General features: G+C 45.9%; 1 protein-coding gene across 2 annotated transcripts in view; it reads right to left on the bottom strand.

Annotated features, from left to right (window-relative positions):
* The window catches only part of cntn2 (contactin 2), a 177,516-nt gene that overhangs the window by 78,371 nt on the left and 74,189 nt on the right, over window positions 1-24,956 (bottom strand). For both annotated transcript variants that reach the window (XM_041195638.1, XM_041195639.1), the window contains exons 3-6: window positions 17,357-17,501; window positions 13,359-13,534; window positions 11,930-12,025; window positions 1,336-1,545 (exon numbers count right to left, since the gene is read on the bottom strand). In XM_041195638.1, the coding sequence (XP_041051572.1) occupies window positions 1,336-1,545; window positions 11,930-12,025; window positions 13,359-13,534; window positions 17,357-17,501 (627 nt within the window). The remainder of the gene's footprint in view (window positions 1-1,335; window positions 1,546-11,929; window positions 12,026-13,358; window positions 13,535-17,356; window positions 17,502-24,956) is intronic.

Genomic DNA, 24,956 nt, shown 5'->3' with positions numbered 1-24,956 from the left:
TTTGTTCTGGAGCAACAGAAATTCAGCCACTGGAGGTTTAAAACTGTAGGGCTTTCTTAGTGAGTCTGCGAGACAATTCCCAACTCTAACACCGGGCCTGCTGCCCTTTAAATATGATGCCAGCCCCTGCGCGGCCATCCCAATGTCAGAGACGTCTGCGCCACACGGCCCAGCTGCAGGCCCACAACGCCCGCGTCCATGAGCTTGCGACCACGTAATCACCAGATCCCCGACAACTTCCAGGGCCATTGGCGGATGCTGCGATGGTAGAACTAAAACCCAACCCATTCTGACCTCCCAGTTCAGGACACCAGTCACTTATTTCTGCATGTGGGGACACCATCATTCCTGGCCAGGATTGACATGACTGAATAATCAGGCCCGGCGTCCACACTGCTGCGTGTGATGAGATTGATTTTATCTACATAATTTGCATTAAGTAACTATCCTCCACTAACTGTATTTGCTGGAGAGCTCACCCTGCTTTTATCAGGAGGCATTGCTGTGGTTTCGGTCATGAGTTCTGTTTGCTGTAGTTCAGAGGGATTTTATTTAAATAGATACTGTAGGCTGTTTGATAGACAAATGGACTCTGTTTTCTGAGTAAACGGACTGCTCTAAAATAGACAGTTTGGTATGAATATTGCCAGAAGTCTTGTTTTACCTCCAATAAGCATTCCGGGCACTTACAACCCGAGACACTCTCTGTAGACACCGTCACATCTCTTAATGGTAGATTTGACAGGAGGCCAACGTCAGAAAGCAGGAAGGTATTTTATAGTTGCTCTTCCCCACTGACTGTATTTGCTGGAGAGATCACTCTGCTTTTATCAGAAGACATTGCTGTAGTTTTGGTCAAGAGTGCTGTTTGCTGTAGTTCAGAGAGATGCTATTTAAATAGACACTGTAGACTGTTTGATAGACAAATAGATTTTGTTTTCTGAGTCAACATTTTCTTCTTTTTTAGGTCTTTTGAAGGACTAAGAGAATAATAGCACTCACTATTTACATTAAGCCACAGTATGCCTGTTAGTTACGATTGCCTTCAACTTTGGGGCTTCATTTTAACAGACCAATATTCCAAAGCAATAGGAGGAGACCAGTCAGGCCCTTCTCCCAGTTAATTAGATCACAGCTGATCTGCATCTTAACTCCATCCACCCACTTTGGATGCATAATCATTAATACCTTTGCTGAACAAGAATCCATCTTTCTCGGTTTAAGTTCCACGATTGTAACTCAATAACGCATTAAACTTGACCTGTGCCCACTGATTGAAACTGATATATAAGAGACCACCAACGATCTACTTTACTGAAGACAAAAGAGACTCACCCACAAACTGCACAGTTAGAGGAATGGGCTTGCTGAAGACGCTGGTTGTAGCATAGTCAATGTGACTGGTGAGATAACAGGAGTAAATGCCAGCATCTGAAGTTTTTACTTTGGCCATGTAGAGATTCCCTGTCACCTGCGAGATGAAGTGACGGTCGTCTGGCATTATGAAGTTTGGGATTTCACTGATAAACCAACGGTATGTGGGGCCTGGAGTGCAAACAAATAGTAAAAGATAAATCAAACTGTCAGTACCTGGGGCAAATTATCAGAGGTTAGTCATATGGATAGGATTCACAGAAAGAAAATGAAGCTGTGGTGAAGATCACAGAATTATCATGTCTGCACTGGCTCCTTGAAAGAACTCTGCTCTGCTCTTTCTCCATGGTCCCCCAGTTATTCTTCTTTGTAAGTATTTATCCAATTTGCTTTGCTGTAAGTTACAAATCTGCTTCCACCACCTTTTCAGGAAGTGCATTCCAGATCATAACAACTCACTGTGTACAAATATTATTTCTCCTTATGTCCATTCTGGGTTCTTTTGCTAATTCAGCAAAGCTCCTTCGACAGCACCTTCCAAACCCACGACCACTACTATCTAGAAGGACGAGGGCAGCAGGCACATGGGAACACCATCACCTGGAAGATCCCCCCCAAGTTACTCACCAGCCTGACTTGGAAATATATTGCTGTCCCTTCACTGCCGCTGGGTCAAAATCCAGGAACTCCCTTCCTAACAGCGCTGTGGGTGTACCTACACCACAGGGACTGCAGTGGTTCAAGAAGGCAGCTCAGCACCACCTTCTCAAGGGCAATTAGGGATGGGCCATAAATGTTGGCCCAGCCAGTGAAGCCCACATCCCGTGAATGAATAAAGCAAAATAAAATTAACTCTTTTCTCTGATTGCTGACCCTCTTGCCAGTGGAAACAATTTCTCTCCACCTGCGCTACCAAAAACCTTCCTAATTTTGGACGCCTCAATTAAATCTCCCTTTAACTCTCCACAAGTAAATACTTGAATAAGATATTCAAAAGCTAAAGGTATCAAATGCCTATGACAAACAAATCCCCTTAAGACTAAGAAAGATGTGAAATGGTATTTCAAGGAAAACAACAGCTGAAATCTGAAAGTTCCTGTAACTACAGGATGCCAAAAGAAGTGTGAAAGAGACTCACAAGGATGATGCCAGGACTGAGAGTTTATAGTGTTCAGGAAAGATCCAAAAGGCTTGGTCTCTTTTTTTTTTGAGGGTGCACAAATAGAAGGGAAGCATTTTAGGTGTCTCAGGAGTGGGCTACATAAAATAGGGCGGGTGCCCAACCAACCACCTTCCCACCCACCCCCAAGTTCACTTCCATAATCCAGGGGGAGTGGGGGTGGGCAGGTGCCAAATTCGGCAGCCACCCGCCATATTTAAATAGGTAATCAAGGGTTCAATTAGGCTTGTTACCAAACCAATTGACCTGGATAATATGCTGCCTGCACCGTGAAACGTTTGACGTTGGCTTTCGGGTGGGAGCCGGCAGCCGGGTTTTTAAAAATAATTTCTTCAAAGGACAGGAAGGAAGTGGGGGTTTCTACCTTTGGGGGGCTACGCTTGGCGGATCAAGGGGCAGCACCCCCCCCCCCCCCCCCCCCCCCACCTAAGATGGGACCCCCCTTTCTTCCTACCCATCTGCAGCCTGACACCCACACCCTTCCCGCTCCCTGACCGGCTCAAATCCTCCCTGCCCAAGACCCCGATTCCTGGTTCCAGAGGCTTTCTTCCTCCTCTTGCAGTCCCGGTGGAGCCCACTAATCTGCTCTTGGCGCTGCTGAGCTGATGGAGCTACCAGCCAATCAGATTGGCCGGATGCTCCAGGGAGCAGACCTTCCTGCCCAGTGAGGGGCAGAAATCCGACTCGGCCCTTGTTTGACCCGCTTGCAGGGTAGGCCGATGTCGAGTGGTTCGGCTCCCTGCTGACTTTGTTTCTGTGGCGGGAGTTGGGGGTGTGAGCTGTGAGCCTTCCTCATATTATTCAGCCTGAGGTCTTTAAAATTATGATGGAGTTCACTTGCGGCAAAGTTCATGTAATAACCTGACGTACCAAACAGGTTTCGTGCAGAAACAGATAACTTTATTACGGACAGTATTTAAAATGCTACATGTTTGTACCAAATCCTTGACCACAAATCTCTGACCCTTAGATTACCCACGCTTAGGGCTCATTGGCCAGAGGCTCCAAGAATGGTCACATGACCAGCAGGAGAGGTTAATCCCACAACTGCTACACTTCCTCCACCCTTAGGTTTTTTTTTTACACTTTTCTATTGACAGGGAAACATTAAATATCTAACACACGTACATATACACAACTCAGGTGATTAAAGATTAAGTCTCTGGGGTGGTTTCCTTATTCAGTTAGGACGGTGCGGCTTTATCACTTCTTCCACTAGGTTGACCTGATCAGGAACTGCAGCATCAGGTACATCATTAGAAAGTGACAGTTCAGGGTTTGGCAACATCGGCATGTATATTCTAGATCAATCTGTCACCTCATGATGGTTCAATGTTAATCGCAGACAGAATAGCTGTTTTTTGGAATATCTCTCTAGCACGAATATGGTCCACATGATTTCAAACAATTATGCCTTCCACTTCTACCTGGACGGACAAAGGACCAGCTTTGGAGATAATTGTACCAGGAATCCAACATGGTCCACTTCTAAAATTCTGCACAGAAACTGTATCTCATGCAGTAAACCTTTGAGCTTTGGCTACGAATATCATGATTAGATTTTTGATTGCCTTGATTCTTCTCTACATTCCCCTCTAAGTTTGGAAACACCAGTAGGCGGCGTTTCATCAATAATCCAGGCGGTGTTTAACCCGTAGTTGAAGGAGGCACCATACGATAATGGAGAAGAAAATGGGAAAGTCGAGTTTCCAGGGTAACTCCTGATAACCTCTTCATTCCAGATTCGAAAGTTTGCATAGCTCTCGCAGCTCACCCATCTGATGAGGGATGACATGGTGCTATGTTAATATGCCTGATTCCATTTAAACTCATGAGTCTCTGAAACCCTGTACTGGTGAAGACTGCACTGTTATCAGAAACGATGACACCCCATAGGCCTTGTATACCAAAACAATGACACAGCTTTTTGATAGTTGCGCTCGATATCAGTGACCTGACTTCATACAGATCCAACCACTTGAAATGCGCATCTATGATCAATAAAAACATGGTGCCTAAGAATGGTCCTATATAATCAATATGTAGTCTAACCCAGGGCCGACAAGGCCACTCCCACGGATGCAGTGGAGCTGAAACAGGCAACTTCTGTTGTTGCTGACCATCTTTCAATGTCACTGTCAATGCCTGGCCACCAGACATAGCTTCATGCAAGCATTTTCATCTTCGAAATGCCTGGATGCGCACTGTGAAGCTCTGTCAAGAGTGGTTCTCTTCTTTCTGAAAGGATACCGACTCTTGATCCCTGCAACAAGATTCCATCTTGACAACTTAACATTGTTTCGGGCATGGAAGATCTCAGCTCTTCAGACACTGGTGAATTTGACCACCCTTGCAATACAAAGTCTCTGACTTTTGACAGAATTGGATCTCTGTTTGTTCAATTTGTAGTTTGCTTCATGCACACTGACAAGGAATCCAGGAAATTCAGTACAAGCACAATTTCTTGTGGCAATGGAGCATGTACAATGCTATCTGGTAATGGGAGTTGACTGAGTGTGTCAGCATTTGCAATATGTAAGCCAGGATGGTGCATGAAGGTACACTTGTACACAGATAATATCAAAGCCCAACATTGTACTCTTGCTGAGGCTATTGGCGGAATGTCCTTATCCTCACTGAATAAAAATGGTTTATGGTCTGACATAAAGGTGAAATGTCATCCATGTAGGTACTGGTGGAATTTCTTCACTCCAAATACCACCGATAAACATTCCTTTTCAAGCTGGGAATAACCCTTCTCGGCTCTGCATAGGGTTCTTGAGACATAGCAGATTGGCCTTTTGGATCCATCTTCAATTCAATGTGATAACACAGCTCTTACACCATAAGGAGGAGCATCATAAGTTAACAACAATTCTTTCGATAGGTCTTAGTGAGCCAACAAACATGATGAATGTAATAGCTTCTCTACTTTCACAAAGGCTTCTTCCTGTTGTGAATCCCATGACCAGTGGTGATTCTTTTTTAACAACCGGTGAAATGGTGTCAACACAGTGGATAGGTTAGGCAAGAAGCGGCTATAGTAGTTGATCATACCCAGGAAACACGAGTTCGGTTACTTTGGATGAGGAGGGTGCATCCTTTATTGCCTGAACTTCCTCTTCTACTGGATATAAGCCTGTGGTATCCACCCTGTGAACTAGGTAGGTAACCTCTGGTGCTTGGAATGTACATTTCTCTTTCTTTAATCGTATACCAGCTTCTAAAAATATTCTTAGCACCTCCTCCAGGTTGGCCAAGTGTTCGGTCTCTGCTCACCCTGTGACCAGAACATCATCTAGGTATACCACCACTCGGAGAAATCCTTGCAAAAGACTCTCCATTGCTCTTTGGAAGATTACACATGCAGACGATATACCAAAGGATAGGTAGGTGAGTGTACTGATAAAGACCCTCGTGTGTGTTAATAGTCACATATTCTCTCGACGTGCTATCCAGTTCTAACTGTTGGTAGGCATGGCTCATATCCAATTCTGTATAGGACTTGCCTCCAGCCAGCTTTGCACAAAGTCATCTATCTTGGGAATGGGGTACTTGTCTAGCTTTGCTGCCTTACTCACAGTTAATTTATAGTCCCCACAGATGTTTATGATTTGGTCAGGCTTAACCACTGGAACTATGGGTGCTGCCCATTCCGAGAATTGGACAGGTTGGGCCCCAACTATGCCTGTCTCTTTATGGGGTATGTGGAACATTCCTTGTTGCAGTCCTACTCCGGCCCCCTTCCACAACTCTTTCTCCGGTACATCGATGATTATTTCGGTGCCGCTTCATGCTCTCGTCAGGACTTGGAAAAATTTATTAATTTTGCTTCCAATCTCCACCCCTCCATCATTTTCACGTGGTCCATCTCTGACACTTCCCTTCCCTTCCTTGACCTCTCTGTCTCAATCTCTGGTGATAGACTGTCCACCAATATCCATTACAAACCCACCGACTCCCACAGCTATCTCGACTACAGCTCCACACACCCCACTTCCTGTAAGGACTCCATCCCATTCTCTCAGTTCCTTCGCCTCCGTCTCATCTGTTCCGATGATGCTACATTCAAAAACAGTTCCTCTGACATGTCCTCCTTCTTCCTTAACCGAGGTTTTCCACCCACGGTCGTTGACAGGGCCCTCAATCGTGTCCGGCCCATCTCCCGCGCATCCGCCCTCACTCCTTCTCCCCCCTCCCAGAAACATGATAGGGTCCCCCTTGTCCTCACTTATCACCCCACCAGCCTCCGCATTCAAAGGATCATCCTCCGCCATTTCCGCCAACTCCAGCATGATGCCACCACCAAACACATCTTCCCTTCACCCCCCTTATCGGCATTCCGTAGGGATCGCTCCCTCCGGGACACCCTGGTCCACTCCTCCATCACCCCCTACTCCTCAACCCCCTCCTATGGCACAACCCCATGCCCACGCAAAAGATGCAACACCTGCCCCTTCACTTCCTCTCTCCTCACCGTCCAAGGACCCAAACACTCCTTTCAAGTGAAGCAGCATTTCACTTGCATTTCCCCCAACTTAGTCTACTGCATTCGTTGCTCCCAATGTGGTCTCCTCTACATTGGAGAGACCAGACGTAAGCTGGGCGACCGCTTTGCAGAACACCTGCGGTCTGTCCGCAAGAATGACCCAAACCTCCCTGTCGCTTGCCATTTTAACACTCCACCCTGCTCTCTTGCCCACATGTCTGTCCTTGGCTTGCTGCATTGTTCCAGTGAAGCCCAACGCAAACTGGAGGAACAACACCTCATCTTCCGACTAGGGACTTTACAGCCTTCCGGACTGAATATTGAATTCAACAACTTTAGGTCGTGAGCTCCCTCCCCCATCCCCACCCCCTTTCTGTTTCCCCCTTCTTTTTTTTTCCAATAAATTATAAAGATTTTCCTTTTCCCACCTATTTCCATTATTAAAAAAAAAACCCACTAGAGCTACACCTTGAGTGCCCTACCATCCATTCTTAATTAGCACATTCGTTTAGATAATATCACCAACTTTAACTTTAACACCTATGTGTTCTATTGTACTATTGTCGTTGACATCTTTTGATGATCTGCTTCTATCACTGCTTGTTTGTCCCTACAACCACACCAACCCCCTCCACCTCTCTGTCTCTCTATCTCTCCGCCCCCCACACACACACCTTAAACCAGCTTATATTTCAGCTCTTTCCTGGACTCGAACTCAAGTTCTGTCGAAGGGTCATGAGGACTCGAAACGTCAACTCTTTTCTTCTCCGCCGATGCTGCCAGACCTGCTGATTTTTTCCAGGTAATTCTGTTTTTGTTTTGGGTGATGCCCAGCTTTTCTAACCGGCACAGCTCTGCATCCACCTTCTCTCAACGCACAAGCCTGGCCTTAAAGAAACGAGTGTCACCTGAGAATCCACATATATTTTTGCTTGTACATCTTTTAACTTCCCCAATTCGCCACAAAATAGACTGTTGTATTTCCTTAGCAGTTCAGGAACTCCTGCTGTTTTGAAGTGAAATATTTCAGACCAGCCAAGCTTGTTTTTCTGTAACCAGTCTCGGCTCAGAAGACTAAGTCCTTCACCTGTCACTATTATTACTGGAAGCTGTGCTGTCTGTTGCCTATAATACACTGGCACTGTGGCGATGTCCTTTACTTGTATAGGCTCTCCAGTGTATGTCTGCAATTTGGCAGTTGTCTGCTCCAGATTCAGTGGCTGGCTACCTTCATTTAGGTATTTGAATGTGTGCTCTTCCCACCACTGTGGTTGAGGCTCATGTAACTACCTCCATAACCTGAATTGTGACAGTAATCGATACAGTTTTTACTGCTCTGACATTGTTCAGGGAATATATATAGGTATTGACAGCTTCAGATTCCATCGTATTTTTCAATTCAATCATGTTGGCTTGTTGCTTTCTGGGCTGTTTCGACTTTGCCCAGTGCTGCCTTACTATGTGGCCCCTTTTGTGGTGGTAGTGGCATTCTGCCTTCTTGAAACTGCAGGTTTCTGGTACGTGGTTACCTCCACATTTATAACAAATGAATTTTGGATACACTGTTGAAGTGTTTCGAGCAGCAGACCGCGCCTCCTGCTTCACTGCCGTGTCTCTGGTTTTCGCCCCACATGAAGAACAGTGCCACGTTGTGTGTTACAAAGCCTGTGAGTCTCTCGCAGCACTCTCCATGGCTAGCGCTATTTCCAGGGCGCGCTTCAAATCAGTGCTGATCTCTGCGAGTAACCGACGCTAAGTGGTGTTGTTGTGAACTCCACAGACGAATCGTTCCCGCAGCATATCATCGAGTGCCTCACCAAAGTCACAGCGTTCTGACAGCTGCCTCAACTGTCCGGGGGCCCTAATTTTGGAATTAATCTTAAACCTCTGCATTATTACGGTTGACTTCGGCTGGAAATGCATTCTAACGAGGTCAGCCAATTCGTTAAAGGACTTCAGATTGGGTGCATTTGGGGCCATCAGGCTGTGTATGAGATTATACGTCTGGCTACCCCACACACTCAGAAGAATGGCTTTCTGTTTTTCCTCTGCAGTAATTTTGTTTGCCGCAAAATAAAAACCAAGGCGCTCTACACATTGGCTTCAGTCTTCTCTGGTTGCATTGTAGGGATTGATTCTGCTGAAGAGTGACATCACTGGTGAATAGTCTTTTCTTTTTTTCCTAAGATTTGATGCACTCACATTAACATGTAAACAAGGTGAGGTACAGTGTTGGAGCTATTTTACCCTCGTCGCCAAATGTAATGACTTGATGTACCAAACAGGTTTCAAGCAGAAACAGATAACCGTATTACAGAGAGCATTTCAGATGCCACATGTTTGTACCAAGTCCTCGCCCAGGAAGCTCTGCCCCCTAGATTAACCACCCTTAAGGCTCATTGGCTGGGGTCTCCAAGAATGACCGCGTGACTCCTGACAGACAGTAGGAGGGGCTATACCCACAATTACTACAATCCGAAACTAGAGACCATAAATCGAAGACCGCAAATTTGGGAGAAATGTCTTTACCCGGAGAATGGTGAGAATGTGGAACTCGGTACCAAATGGAGTATTTGAGGCAAATAGCATGGCTGTCTTTAAGGGGAGCACGTGAGAAAGACTATGCAAATAAGGTTGTTTTTTTTAATTTGTTCACAGGATCAGGCCGTGATTGACTAGGCCAGTACTTGTCCATCCCTAATTGCCTTTGAGAAGGTGGTGGTAAGCTGCCTTCTTGAACCGCTGCAGTCCCTGTGGTGTAGGTGCACCCACAGTGCTGTTAGGGAGGGAGTTCCAGGATTTTGACCCAGCCACAGTGAAGGAACGGCGATATGTTTCCAAGTCAGGATGGTGAGTTACTTGGAGGGGAACTTCCAGGTGGTGGTGTTCCCATGTGTCTGTTGCCCTTACCCTTGTCTAATGACATACATTTAAAGTGTAGCTGCTGTTGAAACGGAGGGAAACATGATTGACCTCAAGCACATAACCAACAAATGCTAGAGTGTAAACCAACATTATTAAAAAAAATCAGATGACTGTTCATTATCTCATTGCTGTTTCTGGGAGCTTGCTGTGCACAAATTGGCTTTCATGTTTCCTATGTTACAACAGTGACTGTACTTCAAAAGTGTTTCATTGGCTATAAAGCACTTTGAGATATCTTGAGGTCATGAAACATGCTACATAAGTGCAAGCCTTTCTTTCTCTTTAAAATATGCACAATAGAAGGAGTTAACACTGAGTGACCTCAGTGGATGTTACAGCAAATCATTGTACAAGGGAAAATAAGACTTTTGTTTCTTTATTGCTGTGGCTAATCACATGAACAGTGGTATTGATTCCCAGTGATTCAGTAAGTCAAATTTTGTATTCTTTGCCTGAGTTTCTGGGCTTTACTGGTATTTTGGTATAGGATGGTGGAGGGTTTGCATGCATCGAGTTTGTCTGTTTACAATTAAGGGCACTGGTTTCTGGTGACTGGCCCAGGCATTACTTTTTATAGCTCTCACTTTTGTTCACAAGAACAGATGGACTGCACTGTGAGTGATTTACTTTCACACTGAGAAACCTAGATGAATGGGCAGCAGATATTAGTGCAGAATGTTAGCAATGTTGAAAAGCGCAGGGAAAATAAATTAGGCAAATCAAGAAATAACTTTCCGCTGACACTAAGGTTTAGGTTTTGTTAATGTTAGCCATGACTTGGCAAGTAGCACCCTTATCCCTGAATTGTAAAGCTGTGCTTTCAAGTCCCACTCCAGTGGTTTGAGTGTAAAATCTAGGCTGGTACTTCCAGTGCACAGCTGAGGGAGAGCGACACCGGTGGAGGTGCCATCTTTCAGATGAGGCATTAAACTAAGGCCCCGCCTGCTCCCATTGGTGGATGTAAAAGATTCTGTGGAATTAGTTGGAAGAAGATCTGGGGAGTTGGGGCCAATGTTAATCTCATTCCATGTTTATATAGATTGTGCGAGGTTGAAGCCCCTCTGTTATATCTGAAAATTTTGGCTGCACTTCAACCTCACGCTCCTGAATTTTGGTCATCCAGTGCAGGGAGGTGGGGTGGGGTAGGGTTGGGTGTTGGGGATGGTTGCAGTGGTGGTGGTGGTGGTGGTGCAGGCAAATTGGAGGCCCTCCTTGTGGGTCTGCTCCGGGGCTTGGCCAAGTCGGCCATTAACAGTTCCAGATAGCGGGCCGTGGAGAGGGTTGTTAGACATGAGTTCTTCTCCCCTGTGGCTACATTTGTGCCCAGGTATCCCTGGAGAGTGACCCGGTAAGCTTGAGGCCTTCTGTGACCAGTGAACACCGCGGGGGCTGGAGTGCTTAATCAGCCCCTAAGACAACATTTTAATTTGACCAGATGAGTTTCTTTTAACATTTTGTCTTTGGTTACAGTACCCCTTTAAGGGGTTGTTTCTCTGTTAATTAGTTTTTTAGTTGATTTATTGTTACTTTAAAGAGTGGCACTGAGAGGGTGAGTAGATAGGAGGCAGACAAAACGTTGCAAATGGAGGAGCTATCCAGAAAAAGATTTGTGTCCAGTTTCAGCCTTCACCATCTGGGTTGGGATTCATTTATCAGTCAATGTCTGTCCCTCACCTAACATCACGAAAGAAAGATGAACCCATCACTGTTTGTGGGAGCTGGATAAAAATTGTTCGCTGTGTTTCGTGCATCACCACAGGGACTTCATTGGTTGTAAAGCTTTTAAGGATCTCCTGTGGAAGGTGCTACATATGTAAGTTTGTCCTTCCTTTGAGCACCTGTAGATTGAAGGAGGAAGGGAAAACTGGGGGAGCGGGGTTAAGGAGTTCCGCGGTTTTAATTGGTTTTACACACACATATTGAAATGAAGCAATGCGACAGGACGCAGGTCACATGATTACCTGGATAATGTGGGGGTGCGTTGCAAGGAAGCATCACCCCTGTCCCTTCAGGCACTTTTACCGGGTCCCTCTCTTCTGTTGAAAACTGCGAAAGATCTAACAAGAAGAAGAGTTAATCAGTTGAATGTGGGGGTTTAACTGAGAGATTTCTGAGCATATTAAAGTGATGCATCCCACATTCAATTGTGTCACCTCCTCATGGTTGTATCATCACATTGTGACCAGTGTGATATGCGATGGCTCTTTTTCCCTCTCCCCTCCCCTGTTGTTTAACAGAAAGGCGTTTGGGCCCATCCCCAAACCCAGCCACAGACTTTTGTCACTGGGCAGTGGTTTGAGACTCCGGGTTACAGCAACTCTGAAAATCATCCTTAATTGGCCACAATTCATGTCAAAACTTTTAAAGGTTCTTAAAGAAGAATTTATTGTCAGGTTCACAATTAATCCATTACCTTATGGGTGGTTGGGGATGGGGATGGGGTTGGTTGAGTAGTAGCCCCTCAACACTATGACAGAAATTTCAGTTGGCATATTTGCAGGATATGATTAACAGCATCCCACTATCAGCTAACACAAGACAGGACTTGAAGCCTCTTTCTCACATCCCATGGGTGCTTTTTCTCTATTTGCAAGGAAATTAGTGCAGGGTATTCCCTCCAATAAATATCTATATCTATGACGCTCACTGAGAGGCTCAGTAAGACTTACAGATACTTTATAAATCGGCTACGGGGCAGATGGTGTTATTTAGTAGTGGGGATATTGAAGACTTAGCTAAGAGAATGCCTCCTGGAAATTAGCCTGACAGAATCATTTCATTTCATACCAGCCCCTCTGTAGCCAGTGGCAAGAAAGATTCCAACTCATCAGAATGGGCAGGGTTCATAGCAACCTAAATTTGCAAAGGAAATAGAGGTTTACCAATATTACTGCAAACCCAATATTCTGGAAGAGCTTTGACCACTTTGAAAAAATACACCTTAACTTTGGATCCTGTTTCATTTCCTGGCCAAGGGATTGGTCAGGATCTGCAATCCAGACTTCTGTCAACACTACTTTGTGGCAACTACAGACGTTTCAGGACATTGGCCTCAGGTGGGCTTGTCCATCCCTGTGCCGAATTGCTTGCTGGGTTCATCCCATAAAATACAGTCAAGAGCTGGGACTCTCCATGCAGGTGAATCGGAGGCATGAACCCATGTTCTACCACTATAGGGCTCCGTTCATTGAGACAACAGTGTAGTCCAGCATAGGAATGACTGGGAACAACATCACATTGAGGAGCCTTGCTTTGACCTGCTTCTCAGTTGGTTTTGATTGGATAACAGACATCTTAATTATCTTTTACCCTCACCATACATTTCTTTGCTTCACAATTAGGGGACTAATAGAAGGCATAAGAACAGCTGCCAACTATTGGAAAACTCACAGCCAAAGCGAAGGAAAGCCTCTTTGCTTATGACGGTCCCAATTGAGTTAGTTGCCAGGCACTGATAGGATCCAGGATCTTTGGACCGTGTTGGGTTGCTAATCACCAGATTCCCTCCAACCAGACTGTAACGACTATCCCTTTCAATGTTAACATCTGTCCCATTCACCTTCCACCTGCCAGGGGGAATAATACCAGAGAACTGAATAATTAGACTCATTAATATGAACAATAGATGTCCTTACAAAAAAAGAAATCTTATATTAACATTTTATCCAATTGTTGTTTAATTCCAAAGAGCTAAAACCATTTCCATTTATGGAGATCCATGGAGCTAAACCTATTCCGATATAACCTTATTATTTAGCATTTCAATGGACCAAATGCATTCCAATTCATCTCATTATATAGAATTCTAGTGGATTAAATTACTTTCCATTTCAGAAAGCTCTTGAAATAAATAAACCGTATTTATACCAAACTGAATCAGAAATTGTTTTCCAATTACAAACATCCTGCTAAGTGTAAAGTGGAGACGAAGGTGTATGTCGGGTCAGTTCTCAGAAACACCTTAAAACACTTCACACACGGTACATGACTTAGAAGTAATGTGACTGTTGCCATGTAGACAGAAATAGCAAATGTCTTTTTGCAACCTCCAGCCAGGGATCCTTGGAAATATGATGCTTGGATGGTTTGGGTGAGTTCACATCTCTTATTATGGAAGCAAACTGGGGGTGGATTGGTTCAATTGAATTCTACCTAATGGTAAGGGATGTCAAATCTACAGAAAGGAAGTGAATGGGAGTAGCACACCAGAATTATGTGCGATGGGAACAGCACAAGAGGAGCTGGATTATACCCTGAGGGCAGACTCCACGCACCCCAGCATAAATTTCAGGTGGGAGCCTGCCTCTGCTTGGTCAGCCCACCCCACTTTAATATTTTTGGGTGACAGCCCTTTAATTAGTATGAGGTGGGACTTGCTTCCATCTCCAGCAGGAAGTCCAGCCTCACAGAGCTGCCATCCAGAGGCCAGCAGCTGTGTACCACACCAGGGTCAGCGGTAATGGCCATAACTGTAGGAGGGCCGGGAGGAAGAGGAACCATGGATGCTCCCAAACTCAGGTAAGTCTGGGGTCTCGCTGGGGTGAGTTGGCGGGCCCTGGTGAGGTGGGCAGTGCGGAGGGAGTGGACGCGTTAGATAGGGCATTGGGGATGGAGGATGTGGGGAGGCAGAACTGTGAGGGAAGTGGGTACCTATGAGGGTCCCGGGAAGGAGGTGTCCACCCTTTCACTGACCAGCAGCCCACTGGGTCTACGAAGGGAACAGCTAGGTTAAATGAGTGGGCAAAGATCTGGCAAATGGACTGTAACCTGGGAAAATGTGAAGAGTAAAGGAGGGAGAGTAAAGAAGAGACAAAGGGCAGAACCTTCTGTTCGGCGTGTGTGGGCCACACCCCCGCTCGCCGACGCATAAGATGACGGGCGGTGGTGCCGGGGCGTGCGTCCCGATGTCACCGCGCCTCATTCCGATCTTTCGTTCGGCGGGCGCGCACTGGAGCTGGTTGTGCGCCTGCTGAACTGTCAAAAGCTTGTGAAGGCCATTAATAAAACAATTAAGCAATTGGACAGAGCTGTCCGTCCAACACTAAGGTCGGCGGGGTGGGGTGGGGGGGGGTGCACAGGCGAAGAGCCAGGCCGGCCCTTTGGCATTTTTCATGAAACCTCATCCACGGGCGGGACGAGGTTTCATGAAGGGTTTATTAAATTAATAAATAGTTTTTCTAAATATCGAAGACATGTCCCAGCTCATGTGCTGCTGTCACATGAAGGGGACATGTTTAAATTAATTTCTTCATTAAAAATTCTCATTCTGAAATTAATCTCCCCGAGGCAGCTTCGGGCCTCAGGGAGATTTCTCTTTTGCACACATGTGCGAGAAAGCGCAGGCCCTGACTCTCCCCCACCCCCCACCGCAACCTCCCCCCACCCCCCCCCCACCCCACCGCCTGCACAGGTAGCGCTACCTGCGCGCATCATGCTGGGCGGACCTTAATTGGCCCACGTAACATGGCGGCGGGCAGCTGATCGTGGGAGGCGATCGGCACTGTGCCCGCCTGTGCCCGCTCCCGACTGGCCCATCTGACGGGGAGAGCGTTCTCCCCGTAGTATCTAAATGGTGAGAGATTTGCAGAGCACTGAGATGCAGAGGGACCTGGGTGTCCGAGTGCATGAAGCACAAAAGGCTAGTATGCTGGTACAGCAATTAATTAGGAAAGCTAATAGAATGTTATCATTTATTGAAAGGGGAATTGAATACAAAAGTAGGGAGGTTATGCTGCAGTTGTACAGGGCATTTGTGAGACTACATCTGGAGTACTGTGTACAGTATTGGTCCCATTATTTGAGGAAGGATGTAAGTGCGTTGGGAGCAGTTCAGAGAAGATTTACTGGATTAATTCTTGGAATGGGCAGGTCGTTGTACGTGGAAAGGCTGGATAGGCTTAGCTTGTATCCGCTGGAGTTTGGAAGGTGAAACATATAAGATCATGAGGGGGTCTTGACAGGGTGGATGTGGAAAGGGTGTTTCCTCTGTGGGAGAATCTAGAACTAGGGGTCACGGTTTAAAAATAAGGGGTTGCCCATTTAAGACAGAGATGAGGAGAATTTTTTTTTCCTCATGGGCTTGTGAGTCTTTGTTACTTCCTCAAAAGGCAGCGCAAACAGAGTCCTTGAATATTTTTTAGGCAGAGGTAGATAGATTCTTGATAAGCAAGGTGAAAGGTTTTCAGGGACAGGCGGGAATGTGGAGTTGACGTCACAATCAGATCAGCCACGATCTTGTTGAATGGCGAAGCAGGCTTGAGGGGCCGAATGGCCTAGTCCTGCTCCTAATTCGTATGTTCATATGTTAAACCTGCTGGAGAAAATGCCCCTGTTGTACTCTGTTGGGCAAACTAATTAACAAAAAAGAGGGACAAATTAACAAATTAGCAAAAGGTCAAGCAAGCTAGTAAAAGTGGGTGACCCCTTCAAGGGGCACCGTAAGTAAAGAACAAAAACACAAAGGAAACTTACAAAAATTCAAATTAAAATGCGGTTTTCGGGGTCAGTAAAGCGCCCCAGCCCCCGCAGTGGCCACTGATCACGGAAGACCACCAGCCGGTGGACATCTCGTGCTCCTGCCCCTTGTTATATTGGAGCGGAGGTGAAATGAGACCCAATGAAAGGGCATTATTCACCCACTTAAGGGCATCAATTTAGCCACAGGTCAGCAGCCCAGCTAACGCCTCCCCTGCTACCTACGATATCGTGGTGGGGGGGTGGGGGCTGGCTTGGAGCAAGGCGCCCTAATTTACGGATTCACCTGCCTGTGTCCCAGCCTGCAGGTAGCCCCTAAAGTTCAGCCTAAGAATTTTGCAGGAGGTGAGAGAAAATAATTGTAGGAGCCGCATCCAATAGATGTAAATGGGATCAGTGTGTGGAACGCAGGCTATGGGAGTGAAGGATACAACAGGAGCTTTTCACACTGTGAGTCATTGTGTTCACACTGAACATAATCTATGTGGGGATCCTGATATTTTGACTCAGTGTCTAATATTGCTTTCTAACACTCCTACAAAGCACACCGGGATGTTTTATTATGTTAAAGGTGCTATCTTAACATATGTTGCTGTTAATAATTAGCTAATAATTTAAAATAGGACAATTAAAATGGATTCTTGCTAGACAAGCAAATTGAAGAAATGGAGCCGAGGCAGCTCAATGGATACAAATCAGCCAGGACTCATCGAATGATGGAACAGACTCGAGGGGCTGAATGGTCTGCTCCAGTTCCTATGATCACATGATATGGAACCACACCTATTATAAATGAAATTATTTCGTATGCAAGCAGTCTCAACTGGTTAGAACATTGTTTGCAAACTTTCATCCCTGCTTGAACAACATTTGTTCAGTGGTAAGATTTCTTGAGCAAGCAAACTGTGCACTACCTATATTTAGGGTGCGGACTTGCTCGTACGTGGCAACTCAATGTCACCCTCCCTTCAGCCGAACCTTCAGGATACAGGGTGTTTCTTGGCTGCTCTTCAAATACTGGCCCGAAATCCCCTTTCATACTTTGGACAGCGGCTGAGTCTGTAACAGAGAAACAAAACAGATCAGTTCTCAAGCTGTCAGCAATGTGTTTGTACCTTTCTCCTGCTCTGAGAGAGCTAACAGAGCTCACTGCTGTCCCCTATTAGCACTTCAGTGAGCCATTGAAATGATCTGAGGATAAAAAAGTGTCTTGAAAATGCGCCATGACGTGGGGAATATGGGATCATTTCTTAAAATGGGATGTGAGGTAATTGGTCAAGGAGGGAAATAGGGAGATGAGGAGTATTTGTTTTCTTATAATTTGGAATACGCTGCTAGAAAGTGTAGTGGAAGCAGATTCAATAATAAACTTCAAAAGAGAATTGGATAAACACTGGAAGGGGCAAATTTGCAGGAGTGCGGGGAAAGACCAGGCATGGTGAGATTAATTACTAGCTTGTTCAAAGAGCTGATACAGACCAGATGGGTCAAATGGGTCACATCTACCTGGTAATATGCATGTCCTGTAGACAAAAAAAAAACAGGACAAATCCAACCTGGTCAATTACCGCCACATCTGTCTACTTTGGATCATCAGTAAAGTAATGGAAGGGGTCATCAGCAGTCCTGCTCACCATTACCTTTTCAAGGGCAATTAGAGATGGGCAATAAATGCTGGCCTAGCCAGCAGTGCTCACATCCCATGAACAATAAAAAAATCTTGCTTAGCAATAACCTGCTCACTGATGCTCAGTTTGGGTTCCACCAGGGTCACTCAGCTCCTGATCTCATTTCAGCCTTGGTTCAAACATCGACATAAGAACTGAAATCCAGAGGTGAGGTGAGAGTGACTCCCCTTGACATCAGACAGCATTTGACCAAGTGTGGCATTAAGGAACCTCAGCAAAACTGGAGTCAATGGGAATCGGGGGGTGGGGGGGGGTGGTGGGTGGGGGGAAACTCTTCACTGGTTGGATTCATAACAAGCAGAAAGGAAGATGGTTGTGGGTGTCGGAGGTCAGTCATCTCAGTTCCAGGACATCACTGCAGGAGTTCCTCAGGGTAGTGTCCTTGGCCCAACCATCTTCAGCTGCTTCATCAATGACCTTCCTTCCATCATAAGGTCCAAAGTGGGGATGTTCCCTGATGATTGCACAATGTTCAGCACCATTTGCAACTCCTCAGATACTGAAGCAATCCATGTCCAAATGCAGCAAGATCTGGACAATATTCAGGTTTGGGCTGACAAGTGGCAAGTAACATTCACGCCGCACAAGTGCCAGGCAATGACCATCTCCAATAAGGGAGAATCTATACATCGTCCCTTGACATTCAATGGCATTGCAATCGCTGAATCCTTCACCATCAACACCCTGGGGGTTACCATTGACCAGAAACTGGACTGGACTAGCCATATAAATACTGTTGCTAAAAGAGCAGGTCAGAGTCTAGGAATCCTGCAGTGAGTAACTCACCTCCTGGCTCCCCAAAGCCTGTCCACCATCTACAAGGCACAAGGCAGCAGTGTGATGGAATACTCTCCACTTGCCTGGATGAGTGCAGCTCCAACAACACTCAAGAAGCTCAACACCATCCAGGACAAAGCAGACCGCTTGGTTGGACTCCATTCAGAAACACTCACTCACTGCACCACCAACGCAAAGTAGCAGCAGTATGTACCATCTACAAGGTCCACTCCATGAACTCACCAAAGCTCCTTAGGCAACACCTTCCAAACCCGCGACCACTGCCATCCAGAAGGACAAGGACAGCAGACAGATGGGAACACCACCACCAGGAAGTCTCCCTCCAAGCCACTCACCATCCTGACTTGGAAATATACCGCCCATTCCTTCACTATCGTTCAGTCAAAATCCTGGAGCTCCCTCTCTAACAGCACTGTGGGTGTACCTATACCGCATGGACTGCAGCAGTTCAAGAAGGCAGCTCACCACTACCTTCTCAAGGGCAATTAGGGATGGGCAATAAATGCTGGCCTAGCCAGCGACACCCACATCCCATGAATGGATTTAAAAAAGTCTCCTTCTATGCTATATTATTCTAGTATTCCTTTAGATTATATTGGTTATTTGTATTGTAGTTAACAACAGAATACAGTTTGACATCGCTGTAATTTAATGATGGACAAAAATTTCTTCGGAGGTGCAACTGATTTTCCACCATGAACTCGGTAGTGGATTATCAGAAATTCTGGCAGAAACTACAAAAGGCCCATTTGCGCCATTTTTCCGAGGTTTGCACCGATTCTTCAGCAAAGACGCAATGGAATTTCAGCGGAACTGCAGCAGAAAACTTACCACGTTACTGCTGGGAGCTGTGGTTAGTGTTTTGACTCATTTGTGCAGACGGAAGGAGATAGGAGACGGAAAGACAGAGGGATAGGCAATTGTGTTTCAATACAATTCATTCCCAGGAATGGGGCCATCACTGCTAATACAGGCATTCATTGTCCGTTCCTAGATATGGTAAGTTTGACACTATTGTGTAGCTTATATGGCCACTTCAGAGCGATGTTAAAATTCAATCACATCAGCACACGACTGGAAACCCAGATAAAGACAGCAAACCTTCTTCTCTGAAGGATGCTAATGAACCAGTTGGGATTTTATGACAATTCAACATCTCCCTGGTCGCTTATACTGAGACCAGCTCTTTATTTTCATCTTTGTTTATTAACTGAATTCAAATTCCAAACCTCCATTGGGGGGGGGGGCGGATTTGAACTCACATTTAGTAGAATATTTGTCCAGGCCTCTGGGATGCAAATGCAAAAGCAACTTTCTATGGACTTTGGAAATCTGAAATCAAAACAGAAAATGCTGGGAGTACTCGGCAGGTCAGACAGCATTAATGGAGAGAGAAACAGAGTTAACATTTCAGGTCGATAACCTTTCCTCAGAACTGGAAAAAGTTAGAGAGGGTTTAAGCAAGTACAGCTTTGTGGACTCGACAGTGAGTTCAATAATTTTCGATCATAACCTTTATCCCAATTTATGGATTTGTTTTTTGTTTTTGAACAGCAGTTGGTTGTGATTCTCTCTTTCCCATTTACACTTCCTCCAGACCCACCTTCTGTTTCTTTACTTATCCCATTACCATTTTCTTTTGTGTTGTACCATCATCCCTTTGGTCATTTAATCTTTCTTGCCTTCCATCTCATTCCATCCTATTATATCTTGTTCTTTCCTCCTTTTCTCCTCTCTCTGTTTTTGCTTAAAACCTGTTCCATCTTCAACTTTTTCCAGCTTGCTGTTCTCGGTTCTCTTAGATCCAACCCTGACTTTGTTATCAATCCTGCTGACAAGGGTGGTGCTGTTGTTGTCTGGAGCACTGACCTCTACCTCGCAGAGGCTGAGCGCCAACTCTCAGACACTTCCTCCTCCTCCCTCTGGACCATGACCCCACCACCGAACATCAAGCCATTGTTTCCAGAACTGTCACTGACCTCATTTCTGGAGATCTTCCCTCCATAGCTTCCAACCTCATAGTCTCCCAACCTCGGACAGCCCGCTTCCACCTCCTTCCCAAAATCCACAAACAGGACTGTCCCAGCAGACCAATCTTGTCAGCCTGTTCCTGCCCCATGGAACTCATTTCTTCCTATCTTGACTCCATTTTCTCTCCCTATGTTCAGTCTCTTCCCACCTACATCCACAATTCTCTGATGCCCTATGTCATATCAACAATTTCCAGTTCCCTGGCCCCAACCGACTCCTCTTCACCATGGATGTCCAATCCCTCTACATCTCCATCCCCCACCAGGATGGTCTGAGGGCTCTCTGCTTCTTCCTTGAACAGAGGCCTGAATAATCCCCATCCACCACCACTCTCCTCTGTTTGGTTGAACTTGTTCTCTCACTGAACAATTTCTCCTTAAACTTGTCTCATTTCCTCCAAATAAAAGGTTTGGCTCTGGGTACCCGCATGGGCCGTTTATGCCTGTCTCTTTATGGGGCATGTGGGACATTTCTTGTTCCAGTCCTACTAAGGTCCCCTCCCACAACTCTTTCTCCAGTACATGGATGACTGTTTCAATGCTGCTTCATGCTCTCACCTCAACCTGGAAAAATTTATCAATTTGCTTCCAATTTCCACCCCTCTATTACCTTCACATGGTCCATCTCCGACACTTCCCCTCCCTTCTTTGACCTCTTTGTCTCCATTTCTGGTGATAGACTGCCCACCAATATTCATTACAAGTCCACCGACTCCCACAGCTACCTCGACTACAGCTCCTGTGAGGATTCCATGCCATTCTCTCAGTTCCTTTGCCTCCGTTGCATCTGATCCGATGATGCCATTTTCCAAAACGATGCTTCTGACATGTCTTTCTTCTTCCTTAACTGAAGTTTCCCACTCACTGTGATTGACAGGACCCTCAGCTGTGTCTGACCCATCTCCCGCGCCTCTGCCCTCACACCTTCCCCTCCCTCCCAGAAACATGATAGGGTCCCCCTTGTCCTCACTTTTCATCCCACCAGCCTCCGCATTCAAAGGATCATCCTCCGCCATTTCCACCAACTCCAGCATGATGCCACCACCAAACACACCTCCCCTGTCAGCATTCCGTAGGGACCGTTCCCTCTGGGTCCACTCCTCCATCACCCCCTACACCTCATCCCCTTCCCACAGCACCTTCCCATGCAATCTTAGAAGATGCAACACCTGCCCCTTTATGTCCTCCCTCCTCACCGTCCAAGGGCCCAAACACTCTTTTCAGGTGAAGCAGCGCTTCACTTGCACTTCCCTCAATTTAGTCTACTGCATTTGCTGCTCCCGATGTGGTTTCCTCTACACTGGGGAGACCAAACGCAGACTGGGTGACCACTTTGCGGAACACCTTCGGTCTGTCCTCAAGCATGACCCAAACCTTCCTGTCTCTTACCATTTCAACACTCCACCCTGCTCTCATGCCCACATGTCCATCCTTGGCCTGCTGCATTGTTCCAGTGAAGCTTAACGCAAACTGGAGGAACAGCACCTCATCTTCCAACTAGGCACTTTACAGCCTTCCGGACTGAATATTGAGTTCAACAACTTCAGATCATGAACTCTCTCCTCCATCCTCACTCCCTTTTTTAATGTGCTTTTTTTTAACATTCATTTTTATTTTTTACCCACTTATTTTTCTTTTTCTTTTTATTCATTTACCCGTGGTTTTATCCCCTTTATTGTCCCCCCTTCTTTCCCACTTTCTATCCTTTCTAAACAGCATAAATTTCATCGCATTTCCACTTCTCCTCAGCTCTGAAGGAGGGTCATATGGACTCGAAAAGTTCAACTCTGTTTCTCTCTCCACAGATACTGCCAGACCTGCTGAGTTTTCCTAGCATTTTCTGTTTCTGTTCCATATGAGAAAAGGTCTTTGACTGTTTTCCTCTCTCTCTCTACAGATGGTGCCTGAGTTGCTGAGTATTCCCAGAATTATCTGTCCTACCTCTGGATCACTAGCCCAGTTATAAAACCACTAAACCTCCGTATCCAAATAGAGGGAGATAAAGTGCAATTAAGAGATGATGGCTAATTAGGAGGTGATTTTCTTCAGTATCCCCCCTCCTGTAACTTTGCTGGAGGATTTGGTGGAAATACTGAAGAACTCTGGAAATTTCACCAAAATTCTGGCGGAAGATTGGGAAAAGTTGAGTAGCGATTTCACCCCAAGATACAAACAGAGCATGGACAGAATCAGAGGAAGTTCTGGAACAATGTACAGTAATTTCTCATTTAATGTTGTAGTTCTATTCCTGAAAATTACAGCTTTAAGTGAAACAATATTAAGGAAGTCAGATTTTCCCTTTACAATGAATGTAAAAGTGGCAGTTAGGCTTTATCAGAACATTCTCTTCAGGAAAAAAAATTACACCCTTATACCTTGTACGTTGATATGCTGTACATTTCTAATTATATTCATAAATGAAATAACTTTTAAAACAAAAAAGTAAAATACAAAGGAAATATACTAACTCTTTCTACTTACCTCACGCTCACTGCCCCTCTCATTTGCCACCTCTCCCGCTCAGTGCTTCCTTCCCCAATCCCCTGTCTCGCCTGCCGCTTCCTTCTGCTGAGCATTTGCTGTGAGTGGGGGCTTGGGAGAGGGGCAGCGAGAGGGTGCAAGCAGGCGAGGGAGCGAGAGGAGCTGAGACTGGGAGGGACAGGGATGGAAGGGGTGAGCAGGAGAGGCGGTGATTGGGAGGGTTGATGAGCAGGAGAGGCCGCAAGCGGGAGCGTCATGGAGGGAGAGAGGCTGCAAATGGGAGTGTTGGCGAGCAGGAGAGAAGGGGCAAATGTGAAGGGTGTCAGCTAGTGGGCCTCAGGAAAAAAACGCAGGCTGTTTAGTGAATACCCCTGGTGTAGTAGCTATGGTTTTGTTAAATTGTATTGTACCTTTAAGAATAGTCCTGTGATATAAGATCACATGATCTGTGTAAACTAATGTGTTAGCAGTGCAGACTAGCTCCACAGGCAGTGTAGTGATAGAGATGAGTACACATGTGTCGTTGCTGCTGGCTGTATTGTGAATAAACCTAATGTTTCCACTTAGAAAATTGTCTGCAAATCAACTCAATTACAAATAGGCAACAAGGCCACACTATAACAAACTGGCAACGAGGATGGGATTGGGATAAATCAAGATAAATTGGAATCAGTATTGTACCTCGCCCAGCGATTGAGAGTATCAATGTCCATTTAAAATAACAGAAGATATACTGACCCAAAATGCCACAGTTTGGTAGAATCAATCCCTTTGAGCCAGCCACAGGTGTTTGGTCTCAGTTAGGTCTCAGATGTTTGGTCTTGGTATATAGAACGTCTTGCGTTCTTCTGTCAAGTGAACTCAATCTTGGGGGAAGAGAAGAGGCAAGCGATCCTCTTGAATACTTGTGGGTGCAAAACCTACAGTTTGATTCAAAGTTTGATGGCACCCAGTGCCCCAGATTCGATGAATTTCGCAGAACTAGTGGACCTGGTGAAGGGACATTTTCAACCCAAGCCCTCAGTCACGACGCAAAGATTTCGGTTTAATGCGCAAAATAGAGCTCCGGGTGAGACAACGGCGAGCCAAGTGGTGAATTGGAAGCGATTGACAGAACATTGCGAGTTCGGTGAGACTCTGAACGACGTGCTCAGAGATCGTTTATTGTGTGGTGTGAAGGAAGACGCTACTCAGAGAAGATTTCTGGCTGGAATGAATCTGGATTTTAAGAAGGCGTTAGAAATAGGCTGGGATCTTCCAGCCCCATCGCGCACGGGACCCCCACGGGTGAGATGGCTCCACCCCCCACCCCACCCCGGCCCCCAGCCGGAAGTCCGTTGACTTGTTGCGGGACCGGAAGATCCCAGCGGGTACCGAAAATCCCGCCGATAGTGCTGGCCATGAAAAGCTCTGTAAGAGATTCACAAGCGAAACAAGGGGTGCAAAATAGCACCATACTACAAATTTTGCCGGTTAACTGTCAGCCGAAATTGGCACGATAAAGCGAGAATCCTCCG

This window comes from Carcharodon carcharias, chromosome 9 (assembly GCF_017639515.1).
Source record: "Carcharodon carcharias isolate sCarCar2 chromosome 9, sCarCar2.pri, whole genome shotgun sequence".
In the NCBI taxonomy this organism is placed as follows: domain Eukaryota; kingdom Metazoa; phylum Chordata; class Chondrichthyes; order Lamniformes; family Lamnidae; genus Carcharodon; species Carcharodon carcharias.
Note: the sequence above shows the minus strand (reverse complement) of the source record. Positions and strands in the feature narration are given on the sequence as shown.